The sequence below is a fragment of the Sus scrofa genome, chromosome 1 (genome assembly GCF_000003025.6).
Source record: "Sus scrofa isolate TJ Tabasco breed Duroc chromosome 1, Sscrofa11.1, whole genome shotgun sequence".
Classification (NCBI taxonomy): Eukaryota; Metazoa; Chordata; class Mammalia; order Artiodactyla; family Suidae; genus Sus; species Sus scrofa.
The window spans coordinates 20,625,344-20,638,687 of NC_010443.5; the positions used below are offsets into that span (position 1 = coordinate 20,625,344).

At 37.5% G+C, this 13,344-nt stretch overlaps 1 protein-coding gene across 16 annotated transcripts in view; it reads right to left on the reverse strand.

Moving 5' to 3' along the window:
• UTRN (utrophin) overlaps window positions 1-13,344 on the reverse strand; it is a 533,664-nt gene that overhangs the window by 111,080 nt on the left and 409,240 nt on the right. For all 16 annotated transcript variants that reach the window (XM_021072273.1, XM_021072283.1, XM_021072259.1 and 13 more), the window contains one exon: window positions 7,779-7,908. In XM_021072273.1, the coding sequence (XP_020927932.1) occupies window positions 7,779-7,908 (130 nt within the window). The remainder of the gene's footprint in view (window positions 1-7,778; window positions 7,909-13,344) is intronic.

Here is a 13,344-nt window from a genome sequence, read left to right on the forward strand (position 1 = left end):
AGCACTTTGTTTTGTTTGTTTTTGACAGTGTTTAGTCTCCTTTTTTTTTTTTTTTTTGCTTTTCTTGGGCCGCTTCCCACGGCATATGGAGGTTCCCAGGCTAGGGTCTAATCAGAGCTGTAACCGCTGGCCTACGCCAGAGCCACAGCAACGCCAGATCCGAGCCACATCTGAGACCTACACCACAGCTCATGGCAACGCCAGATCCTTAACCCACTGAGCGAGGCCAGGGATCAAACCTGCCACCTCATGGTTCCTAGTCAGATTCGTTAACCACTGGGCCACAATAGGAACTCCTCTTATTTTAGGTTTAAATCAGAGAGTCACATCCCAGATGCTGATTTCAATAAAATACATACCTGTAAATTATTACCATCTTTTTTATGCGGCAATTGTGATTTATGGATGGCTGTAACGGTGCTTAGAGACTAAAACAGATGGTAAAAAGTAATTTAACACTCTATGTCCATCAAACTAACCTTTGTTAAATAATTCCTCATCAAGAACGTTGATTTGCTCATTTAAATTGAATTTCACTATGATGGTATTCATTAGCATACAAAATAAGTTTTGGAATTTTTATCCAATCAATCGGCTTACTTTATATTTTAAAATATATTTAGGAAAGGTGAAGACTAGATTCATTACCTCCGTATATATATGATAGAACTTGAAAATGAGAAGGACCACACTGGTTTTCTGTAGTTAAGAATACTGGAAAGGAAAGAAACAGTGTATCTTTCTCTGCTTTTTCATGCATCACAACTTTAGTAATCTAATTTGGACATAAGAAGCTAATTAAATTATTGCCTTGGTCTACAGGCCTGAAAGCAATTATTTATCCTTCATGTTTTTATATGAAAATTAAAAAGACAAAGTCTAGTATTGCCTCAATACCTTCTCCCTTGGTGCTAGGAAATCAGTGAACTGGTACGTCATTCTATTAAGCAGCCTAATATTTCAGTACTGGGGAAAAAGAGAGTAAAGGGAAAAGGGTATTTACTTATTGTATGAACTTTTTATAAGTAGAAGAATACAGAAAATAAAATTCTATTTCTCCTGACCATCTGGAAGTGTTTTGATGCTACTGGAGTAGTTAAGATAGTTAAGATAGTATGCTATGATGGTTAAGGGCGTCAAGGGTTGTGACAAGCCAGAAGCGGTGCTTTGGCTCTGTCACATGGGTGACAGCATGCATCCAAATATCTCAAAGTCTCAGTTTCCTCATCTGTCAAGGGGATGGTAACAGTACTCATATCTCAAAGTGTGGTTACGAGAATTAAAGGAAACAGTGCCTGGTACACTGCAAACATCTGTTGAGTGTGGGTTTGTCCTGAACATCCATGTTTACTCACTATTCTCTCTTTCCCCTTCCTCTATGGGCATGGATTCTTCCTCCACCTAACACTATGCTTGTGTATAAAAGTAGGTTTGCCCATCTCAGAGGACCCTGAGGTCCATGTTACTCAAGCTGAGTCAGGTGATGCTCTCTCATGGAATGTCCTAGATTGAAATAAGGGATTTCCCTCCCTGGTATGTGGTTGTAAGGTATAAGGTAATAGAAAAGCTAAGAAAATGAAAATTTGTGGAGAGAGGCAGAAAGGGAGAGATGGAGAAAGGCTTCTGACCGGTATTCTGGTCCCTGTGAAGGGCTACCTGTGTCCTTGCCCTTCCTGTAATTTGGTTATGGGGGATAAATGCATTCCCCATATGCCTCTGCCTAGGGAGGCTGGGTACCTGTCATTCACACTGAATGGGGTTCTAATTAATAAAATGCCATCAGGAAAATCAAAAATGCCCTGGGAAAAAACACCCATGAGTTTTACTACCCTAATTACTTACGTGAGGTTACATGTAATTTGGCCTCATTTTATGAGATGCAAGAAAATAATTATTGCCATCTTTTTAGTGTAACTTTAGGTTATATACAAGCAACTTCTAAACTCTAGGATAATTTCATCTTTTCACTCATTTAATGATCACGAAATTTTATTTGCATAAGTTTGCTAATATTGGCATAACATGGAGACTGACATCATGGACTGAAAAATGTCACTTATTACTTCTTTGTTACATCATAAAATATATGAGTGAAAAAACTTCTGACTTTTAAAATACTATGAAAATTTAATAATTTAAAAGAAAACCGTATATAGTGAATTAAAACATTAACTACTGTTAAATATACACAAGATTCTCAAAGAGCAAAGAGGAAAAAAATTAATCCATACATATTTTTTGTCTGAAAAGTTTATTATTAGCCATTAATAGCAGGTAAAATCATATACAACTGTAAAAAGTTGTGTATGGATAAACATATATACACAACTATAGACACTACACAAAACTATGAATGCATGAACCCACTAAAGAAATACCTGTTTTTGTTTTTTTTTTCCATCATTTAAGTGAAGCAAAATAAATTAAGTAACTAAGCCAGGCTGAAAAAGAAATAATGTTCAGACCGCCTGGAGTAAAATAATAGTGGTAGTAATAGCAATGCCCTGACTGGAATAAATTTTGAAGACTCAGGTTTGAAGACTCAGATTTTATTATGAACAAAATAATCTTTTTTTAAAATTGTCTTAAAATCAAAAGCTGAATTGAGGAAAATAGCTTTTCTACACACATATATAATCAGCTGTATAATTTTTGAAACATTTTTAGAGGTGCAATAGACTATTAAAGTGTTAGCTGTTTTATTTGGTAATTGATATCATAGCCTCAACTCATAAAATGAGTATGTATGTCTCTGCGTGTGTGGTGTGTGTGTGTGTGTGTGTGTGTGTGTGTGTGCATGCCTATGCCTATGTCTGCATTCACACCTGTCTATGTGTGGTATGGAGAGGAGGATTCAGACTTAAGGCTCTAACTCCCTGTGCAATTCTGACTTTCAACTTGAACTGTGGGTAACAAATAGGTGAGAGGGAACCTGCACCTCCCCCCATTACCTCAAGGGGTGTGGGGGCAGGAGTGGGCTGAGGCTGACTCTGCTGTGAGCTCCATGGCTATCTACTTTCACATCTACTTTCACTATGCAGCTGTGTGGTTTTCAAAGAAATTCAAATCTGGGACTGAGAACAGCAAGCGAGGTTGCGTGAACAAGAAAGAAGCCAAGAAACATTTGTGCAGGGCGAAGGGGCTCTAGATACTGAACGTCAAAAAGGAGCTAAGAGGTCAGTGGCCAATGAGCCGACAGAGAGAGAGGAAGAGAGGGAGAGAGAGTGAAGAGAGAGGGAGAAAGTACAAAGGGATGAGTTGAAAGCCAGCGTAAAAACCGAGGGTTAAGGAAGGTCACCAACATAGAAGCTTAGTGCTCTGGTCCTCGATCTACCCTCCATGAACTGATGACTTCAGTCTGCACCACAGTATTTTTCTTGTCCTTTCTATATTTATTTATTTTTAAAGAAAGGCATACTGTTGATCTGCCCAACTCATCGGGATAGCTAGGAGAACACAAAAGTGCTTTGGGAAGTACAAATATGCAGAAGAATATGAATGGTGAGACTTTCGTTGTTCCACTGTTTTACTTATCAAAAGATACAGATCAGGTGGTGAACATAAAGTGAAAAACAATTCAACTTCATTAAAAGGAAATATTATATACTGACACGACACAGTTCAAATCAAATGAAGTGGTTCCACATCACTCAGGACAGGGGACTATTCACAAAGTCATGAACCTCGTAAAATTTGCGTAATTATTCAGATAATTTTAGTGCAATTAAAAATGATATTGACTTAATAACCATTTACAAACAGAATGAGTAATTCTGGGTAAGGGAGTGGTCCAGACAGCTACATTTCATTCATTTGGCTCTTTTTTTTTTTATGCTTGCCATTTTAGAAGGAAACTTACTAAAATATAGCGAAAATGCCTATGCTTTCTCTTAACTGATTTATATTTTGTCTCCAAAAAAAAAAAATAAGCTATAATTTACAGCTTCAGCTTTTCTTTTATTGCTAAAAGCCCCAAAGACTACTCTGTTTTATTTTAGAATTCTCTTGTATTCTTTTTATAATTTTCTTTCTCCTCATTGCTTTGGACTGCCAGAAGTCATTTCTCATTGTCACCCTTGTCCCCTCTCTTGTCATTTCCACCCTGCTACATGCACACCCATAATTCACTATAAAATGAGTTACACTTGTTAACAACAGTGTCTAAAGTAAGAGTTTATACCTCTGAGACAGTGTCTTTTCTATGAACTAATAAGATCTTCACTCTAATTTTCTACATAATACCTAGCTTGGCTCTTCAGATAATTTTTTTTACACTCTTTCAGATTCTCAGTAAATGAGAAAGGTCACTAAGCAAGGGACAGGCTGAGCTTCAGATAAAGGTATTAGTAACATGAGTCAGAGAGACGATGGGATACCAGGGAGGCAGGGAGGAGAGCTGAGAGAGGAATGGGTTCCTACAAGACATAAAGCCTGCAATGAGTGGAACAGAATGAGCGGGGACTGGGCAGGCAAAGGAGGAAAGAGATGGAAATCAGGTAGGAGGCACCTACAGGCAGGAAAAAAACAGAAACAAGATAAAGGCAAGGAGGAGTGGCCAGTGTGACTCAGCAGTAAGGAATCCAAGTAGTATCCAGGAGGACTCGGGTTTGTTCCCTGGCCTCACTCAGTGCGTTAAGGATCCGATGCTATCATGAGCTGTGGTGCAGGTCGCAGATGTGGCTCAGACTCCACAGCCTTGGTGTGGCGTAGGCTGGTGGCTGCAGCTCTGATTGGACCCTTAGCCTGGGAACTTCCATATGCCATGGGTGCACCCCGAAAAAAAAAAAAAAGGCAAGAAGACCATTACCTGCAGAAAATCTGAGAAGTGGGTGTCGAATGGACATTTGTTTGGAATAGAAAGAGGCATAAGATGCTGCTACACAGGAGAGCTGAGCCAAATCACTGTGCAGCCTTGTTTGGAGGTCAGATCCTGGTTTTTAAACCAGGGGAGCAAGTGCCAGTTCTGTGTTTAAGGTACATCATCACAGCATCTATGTTGATACAGACCTATCAACTAAGAAGATATTGCCAACAGTCCTAGCAAAACATGGTAATGGCCTGAAATAGGGAGATTAATGTTAGTGGTGATTTTTAACTATTTAAAATACATACTTGAAAGCTGCTAAGAGAGTAGATCTTAAAAGTTCTCACCGCAAGGAAAAAAGCTGTAACTCTGTGAGGTGCTAGATGTTAATTAGACTTACTGTGGTGATCATTTCATAAGATAGACAAATATCAAATCATTATGTCATACACCTTAAATTTGTACAACGTTATATGTCAAATTCTATTTCAATAAAACCAGAGGAAAAAAATATCTAGCAGACCATACCTGGTGAGATTCTTTGTGTCAGCAACTGATGATTTGACTGAAATAATTTGTTTGCTTGTTTTTAACAGTATTTATCAATTAAAAGGTGCCTGAGAGCAACTCATCCTGTGCCACTTGGTAATAAAAGGAAAGCTTCTAAGCTATCATAAAATACTATAATTGACAATAGGGAGGAAAAAAAAGAGCTAGGAGAAAAGGCTTTGGGAGAGAGAAATCATGGAGAGGAGTATTTTCTGGAATAGTTACTTGAAAGTAAAGAGATGGATTCATTTTGGTGTGTCCCTAAGGCACATTACACAGCATACTCAATATATGCTTATTAAATAACACCCAAAAAATCATTCTACAATTTCTTCCTATTCTATCCCCTCCAGCATTGAATATTTCCAGTAGCATCGCACAAGGTAACTAATGTTCAAATGCTCTCTACTTCTGATAGCCGTTGTTCATAAGTCATGATAAAAAACAAAGTATAAAAACTATTATAGATAATTTTCTTTCATTTACTTTTAACAACAGGTAAAAATCAGACAGCATTACACAAAATGAGATCAGGAAAGGAGAGAGTATTAATCTTGTTCATTGCAAAAAAACAAACAAATCACAGAGTTTAAATTGAGATGACATTTTTCCTTGCCTCCCAAATAGAGTATATGAAAATGGGCCTTAAAAATGTCCTGAATATAACAGCAAAAATAGGATGCAAAAAGCAACCCTTTTATTTTTTTTACCCTTTAAAGTGACTAACCACTGAGGAAGAAAATTTATAGCAAAGCAAAACTTTGGTGATGTAATACTTTTTCACTGCCACGAAGTAGCTTATTAGAAAAATGTTTCTTCTATCCTCTGAAAAGTACTGAGGAAGCAAGGAGATGAGAAAAGCAGATTTAAGGCAGATTTTAAATTGGATAAGGTGAGACAAGTGAACTTATTTTTCTTCCAAGCTTAAAAAAAACAAACAAACACGTGAAACAGAGCACCTTCTTCTTGCTGTATTAAGTCAAAATGCTCTGTCTGACTGTCAGCTGCACCAGACACCACACACAAAGGCCTCGCTGCTACCTCCTGCCCAGGCACAGCTCCTGACCCCCTGCCTGGCCGCTCTGCTCCTCCCTGATGGGCAGCTGCCCCAGCCTGGGCACTCCTCTTCCATGAACCTAATCACTTCCTACCCACACCTGAGAGAGCCCAGTCATTTAACCACCTCCTATGTAGGTGTGTGTATGTTGTGTGCACACGTGTGTATGTGTGTGATACATATACAACAAAGCATAACTCTCCAAAGACAGAAATAACAATCATGAGTGATTTGCAGACTATGAAAAGTGGAGACTCAAAACTGACTTAGTTCCCCAGCAGGCTGACTGCAAAAATAGTGATACCACCAGCAGAAAATAAATACTTATGCTGGAAAAGAATGTGTGTATATATATATATAACTGGGTCACTTTGCTATACAGCAGAAATTGACAGAACAATATAAATCAACTATAATTTAAAAATTAAAAAAAAAAACAGTGCTGGGAGAGATGATAATTATACTACGGATGTCTTTGCGCAAGCACACACACACACACACACACACACGCAAGTTTAAAGGGTCACAAAAATCATGACCCTGATGGGAAATTTATTCTGGTTGAAGTAGAGCTTCCCTGAGAAAGACCGAGGAAGAAAGTGGCTACTTTCCAAATGTCTGATCTAGTTCCAGCTACAGTCAAATCATTTTCCAACTGTACTTCCCTTACAAGCAGTAAAGGCTCATGAATTACCCTGCTGGACATAGCAGTCTTTCAGGCTGGCCTTTTCTATGGAAAGTGAATGAGGAAAAAATACTTTGAATGATAGGTTCATTTTTTTAAACGCATCAGAATGCTTTTATGCCAACAGTGAAAACTCAAAATAAAGATACATGTTGGCCCCCAAATTTATCTCTTAAATCTGTTATGAGATTTACTACTATTTTCTAGATACTGTTTCAGTTTTAAGCCAAAGTACATAAATAGCATAGGTTGTTATGTTTAAATAAATTCTGTGGTCTGCTTGTAAAAGAGCTTCAGCGTCCTATTTTAAAAGTAATTTTGTATAGCTATCTAAATACTTTATATGCTTACTCTTGTATTTTAAATATCATTCTTCTACTTAAGATTATTTATCATGTGGTTGTTTAAATACAGGAAATGCAAATTTTTATTTCCTAAAAGAAATTATTTTTAGTTATACTTTTTAATAAGTCAATTTTTCTACAGTTAATTTCCTTTTAAAATGTTGATAGTGAAGTACACAGCCATTTCATTTTTAAATTTGAGAATCTAGATGTTTGTTAAATATGACGCATTTGACGGAAATAACACTTAGAAGAGTTGTAAGAAAACTCCCAACTTGATTTTGGTGTTTTCTTCTTCTCACACGTGTTTTTATTATGTACCAAAGAAACCAGTCTCACCTGTTTTTGATTGTAAGTTTCTTCTCGGTTCTTCAGGGGCCTCAATTGGCTGATCAGCCAGGAAAACTCGAGCTTGGTCTATGGCATTCAGGACAGAATATTCTTTCTCCTTTAACTCACGTCTCAGTGCCTTTGCAAAGAGAAGCAAAAGTTGAATTTGTAACCTAGTATGTTCATCAAGTCATGGAACATCTTCAATTAGACCACTTTTGGACCATACTTGTTAAGGAAACGGCTAATTACCAGCACTTAAGTGGGTTAGATGTGAAAATGTCAATTTTACACATATGAATGATGAAACATGAATTTAAACAGAGGATTCAACAAAAGACCCCACCAAAATGCCAAAAAGACCCTACCAAAAAGCCAAAATGTTACAATATTTACCTAAGAGGAATTGCTACATTGTATTTGAACTTACACAAAATGTACTTTTTGGTCATCACTACTGTCAGATTGCTAAAATATAATAGCCTGATCTAAGATTCTTTTTCTTATAAGACAGCCAAAAAAAAAAAAAAAAATTACATCCAGCTGTACAGAAAGGCAATTTCACAAGTAGTAATGAGTTCCTCAGAAGTGTTTTACATTCTTTGGAATATATTAAGAAAAAAAATTAAGAGATAGAAACAAATTAAAGTACATGAAATCAAAACTAAACCAAAAAGAACCCATAAAAGATAGTCTCCAATTAACTTAAAATATATTCCATCTCTCATGCTGAGGCAATTACAATTTTTCCCTTGTGACGTTTTTCATGCAAATCTGTGAGTCTCAGAACCGTTTGTCTTTAGTCCTTTTGTTCTTTTAAGTAGGGTTAAACTTTCACCTCTGCTCCTATAAAATGTCTGGTAATTAAGACTAATTGACCAGCGTTTAAAAACAACAAAACTCATCCAGTGACTACTGCAAGATCAGAGTAAATGATCTTGTGCTATTTTAATGTGCTAGTTTAATACTGTAGCTAAATCAAAACTGTTAATGTTGTTATCCTCTTAAATTATACACATAAATGCCTACTGGCTCTGATATTTCACTTTTAATGTAGTTCCCCAGCAATGCATTTTGAGAACTCGATTTTTTTATGTTCTAAAATATTACACTCTAACAGTCTTTTAGAATCAACAAATCCCTTCTGAACACAACTATTTTGATCTAACTATGATACAACTATGTTGGGGTAACTGGGTATTTGGAGCCTTTACATCCCCATCTTCCATAGGAAGTAAAAAGCAAAAATTAAAAAATCTAGAAATATCATAATAATTTCATGTAAAAAAAGAAAACGGAAACTAAACACCAGAAAACCACTGGTAAGGAAGTTGAAAGAGACCATTGCAGAAGGGGAGGGAGGAATGAGAAGAACAGGTGACAAATTGAGAGAAATGGAGGGACGGTGTTTTTTGGTGATAAGCATTATAAATATTATTTGACTTTTCCACACAATTATTGCTTTGATTTACATTTTAAACTAAAACAATAAACGTGCATAGCAACCCAAAAGAAAACACCAACCCACAACGTAGATGCAGTAATAACATACAGGAAATGGGATGAAATAAAACTTCCTCTAAAATCCACAGATATGTTTATGTGTCCTTCCCAGCATCGATATAAACAAAGCATAGCTGTGAAGTCAGCTCAAGTCAATATATTTCCAATTATCTCCAGTTACTATTCCAATTATTAGTATGAAAGGACTATGTTGGGGGTAAAAGAGCCAAAACCTCTATCATCTCTATTTAAGGAGTGCAGTTTGTGAAGAAATCCCAAGGCGTAATATTCCAGGAAAAAAAGATGATCTCTTGACATTTAAAGTTTCGGAAACATGGAAAAAAAAAGACACACAAGAGAAGTGGAAAGAATACATGTTAAATCTGGAAAATAATACCTATTACACATAAAAAGGTGTGTATATGCATATGTATACATATATATACATTTAAAAGTCTTGAGTCAATTCTTTTAACTTAGATTATTGTGTTAGAGTAAGAAGCTCCAATGTGAAAATCCAAGAATGAAAATATCTTCGAAATTTATTTCTGAAAAAAAAAAGGAAGCATAAAAGACTGATATGAAAAAACCACATGGTTTAAAAGAAAAACAGTGAATAATACAGCAGAATAATTCACAAAATTTTAGTAATCAAGAGTATTTAGCCCCAAAGCCCAAGTCTAACCAGTAAATGTGGAAGCAGTAAAGATTTTGAAAATAATGTGAAGGGCTGTGTGAAATTTCTTTTTCTTTCCTTTTTGTTTTTTGTTTTTTTTGGCTGGGCCTGCATCATGCAGAAGTTCTTGGTTGAGGGATTGAACCTGCACTGCAGCAGTGACTTCAGTCACTTCAGTGACAATGCCAGATCCTTAAAGCCCCACGTCACAAGGGAACTCCAAGAGATTTCTTATTTTTGAAAGGGCAGGACAAGGCAGTACCCACTGGATACCAGCAGCTGAGAAGAATGTGAAGAAGCAGGAACACCTCCTTACTCTGGTTTATTCAAAGAGGATGAAGAATACACAGATAGTAGTTAGAGATTTAGTACAAAAGAGAAACCAGGAAAAACCCATAGGTGTCGATGTGAAAGGAAATTAGAAACTGAGAGAAGACAAAACAAAAGGATGTGACTCAGGGAAGAAAGAACAGAGGCATTACATTGCTGGTCCTCTGGAAACGGAAAACATTTATAGGGCATATATTCCACAGAAGATGAATCCAAGTCTTGTGATGGAGAAAGAAGATAAATGACCCATGTTTTGACATAGGAGTACAGTAATTCTTGAGTGGGAGTTCTACTTTAATTACTAGTCCACAAAATGTGCTTTGGAAAGGGGTAGGCAGAGGGGAGATGGTAAAGGAGGGATGTTTTGAAATGATTTGTAAGATTTCCAAAATCCAAATGGAAATACATACTTGTCTGTAGAGAGGATACCACAGTCACCTTCCCTGATGGCTGGAATTTAACAGCTTAACCTGGATGCTCTCACAAGGTGTAATTTCACCCACTGGTGTGTGCTCTTCCTGGAAAGCTTCTTCCCGCAGGTTCACAGGCAGATTCCCTCATCCTGTGAAGCCTTCCCAGTGAGGTATCCTCACCCACCCTGTTGAATATCCCATTGCTGTCCCTACATTTTTCATCCCCAGTATTCACATCCCCACCACTCTGCTTAACCTTGTGTGTAAATCCTATCACCTTCCAGCACAAACCACCTTCCATGCAAGGTAGGTATTTAGTTATTATGTCTATGGTTTATTGTCCATGCCTCTCAAATAAACATAAGTTCCCCAAGGCCTAGGACCTTTTCTGGGTTTTGTTTGTTTGTTTGTTTATGGGTAAACTAGGCACACAATCAGTGCCTCGGGACCTACTAGAGTTAGGGGGCTCCAGAAGACTTCCTGGTGGAGAGAGTGTCTAAACGGAACCTGCAAAGAGAGAAGGGCACTCCCAACAGAGGAAACTAAACATGAGCAGAAGAATAAGAGAACGTGACAATGTGTGCCCTCACGAAAGGACAAACATTTAGTGTGGATAAAACAGCAGAGCTGAGTCTGAAGAGGGTGGTAATCAGGTCTCCAAGACTGTATGGTGTTCTGAGCACCTGCAACTTAACCAATAATGGGTGCTTGGGGAGACACTGAAGAGCTGGACAAGGGGGTGAGGGTGAGATGTCAGATTTATACTTCTGTGTTTTATTTAATTGTCAGGTCTCTGACAGTCAAAAAGAAAACACGTCTCTGGGAGTTTGGGGTTCGTAGATGCAGATATTGCATTTGGAATGGATGAGAAATGAGGTCCTGCTGTATAGCACAGGGGACTCTATCCAATCACTAGTGATGGAACATGATGGAAGATAATATGAGAAGAAGAATGTATATACATGTATAACTGGGTCACTTTGCTGTACAGCAGAAATTGACAGAACATTGTAAATCAACTCTAATAAAAAAAAAAACAAACAAACAAAAAAACCCAACCAAACAAACAAAAACATTAAGTCTGAGTCTAAGAGAGCCCTGGGTCTGGAGAACCTGTTTTCCTTCCTGACCACATTAAACCCCAGCACTTCCTAAAACAATCCTCTCCGCACAGGGTGTTGGCCAGGGAATGTCTCCCGAATTCCTTTGATATGCCAAGGGAGGGAAGCAGAGGAGGCAAGCGTGGGCAGGTGAGGACCATGCCGGGTCAATAAAAATATGAGCCTCAAGCTCCAAAGCCAACTCATCACCCAGGTATTCTAAGGAACAGCAGACTTTCAATAGCTGTTCATACTCTATTTTGCAAATTTAATTTTGTGATTCAATTTGTTCTATTTCAAGTATATTTAATGGCCTGTCAGAAAAGGGTTTCACTTTCAACAGCACTACACATAAAACTATTTCACCACCTTTTTCCTCTCAATAAGACATAAACGAAAACCAGCCTTTCCTAACCACCTGGTGAACATTAATGATAAGATAATTAGACCCCAACAGAGTTGTTTTGTACACAGAGCTACAAGGTGGCATTCGGCTTTAGGTTCTAATATCACATGACTGGTAATATGGGCTGTCTTAGATGAGTACAACAATCTAATTGGAATTTTTTCTATTTTAATGACTTTATATTTTCATTCAAAACAAGTCTGTTCTCAGGCAGTAACTAGTATTGGCAAGGATGTGAAGAATTTGGAGCCTCCACATGCTGCTGTTGGAATGATTAAAATGGTGCATCCACTTTGAAAAAAGAATTAGGCAATCCCTAAAAATGCTCAACACAGTTACAAAACAACTCAGAAATTGCACTCCTAGGTATATACACCCTAGATAACTAAAAGCACATATCCACATAAAAGCTTGTACATGAATGTTCACAGCAATACTATTCATAATGGCCAAAATGTGGCCAGAGCCCAAATACCCGTCAACTGATGAATAGATAAACAAAATGCTGTATATCCATAGAATGGCATCTTATTCAGCAATAAAAATGAATGAATTACTGATACATGTTACCATAGAGATGAATCTTGCAAACGTGAAAGAAGCCAGACCCAAAGTCCATTACAGTCAAAGGCCCCAATAGGTAAGTGCATGGAGACAGAGAGTAGATGGGTGGTTGCTTTAAGGCTGGAAAATTAAGGGAAGCATCGCTGAGTGATTGCTCATGGGTATCGGTTGCTTTAGAGGATAATGAAACTGTTCTAAAACTACATGGCAATGATGGTTGCACAACTCTGAATATACTAAAAGCCACCAAACTATTCACTTAATAGAGTGAATCTTATGTGATAATGCCTCAATAAAGTTATTAAAATAATTCTGCTCTTTTCCCCCAAAAAGTCCTTTAGGTAATCTATTTACTTACTAACCTTTATATCCGTCCCAACCCCCAACCAATCTGCAAGGTAATAGCTCACCCTGATACTTGGTATGTTCCCACCTAAATGTTTCCAGAGCACATTTTATTTCTCTAACACAGCTCATCTTGATATATTGTCCCCACGTATCTGTCCCCTCCATTATACTGTCAGTTCTTCCAGAGGAAGGCTCAGCTCTTAATCATTCAAAATCCTCAGTGCCTGCCTAGATC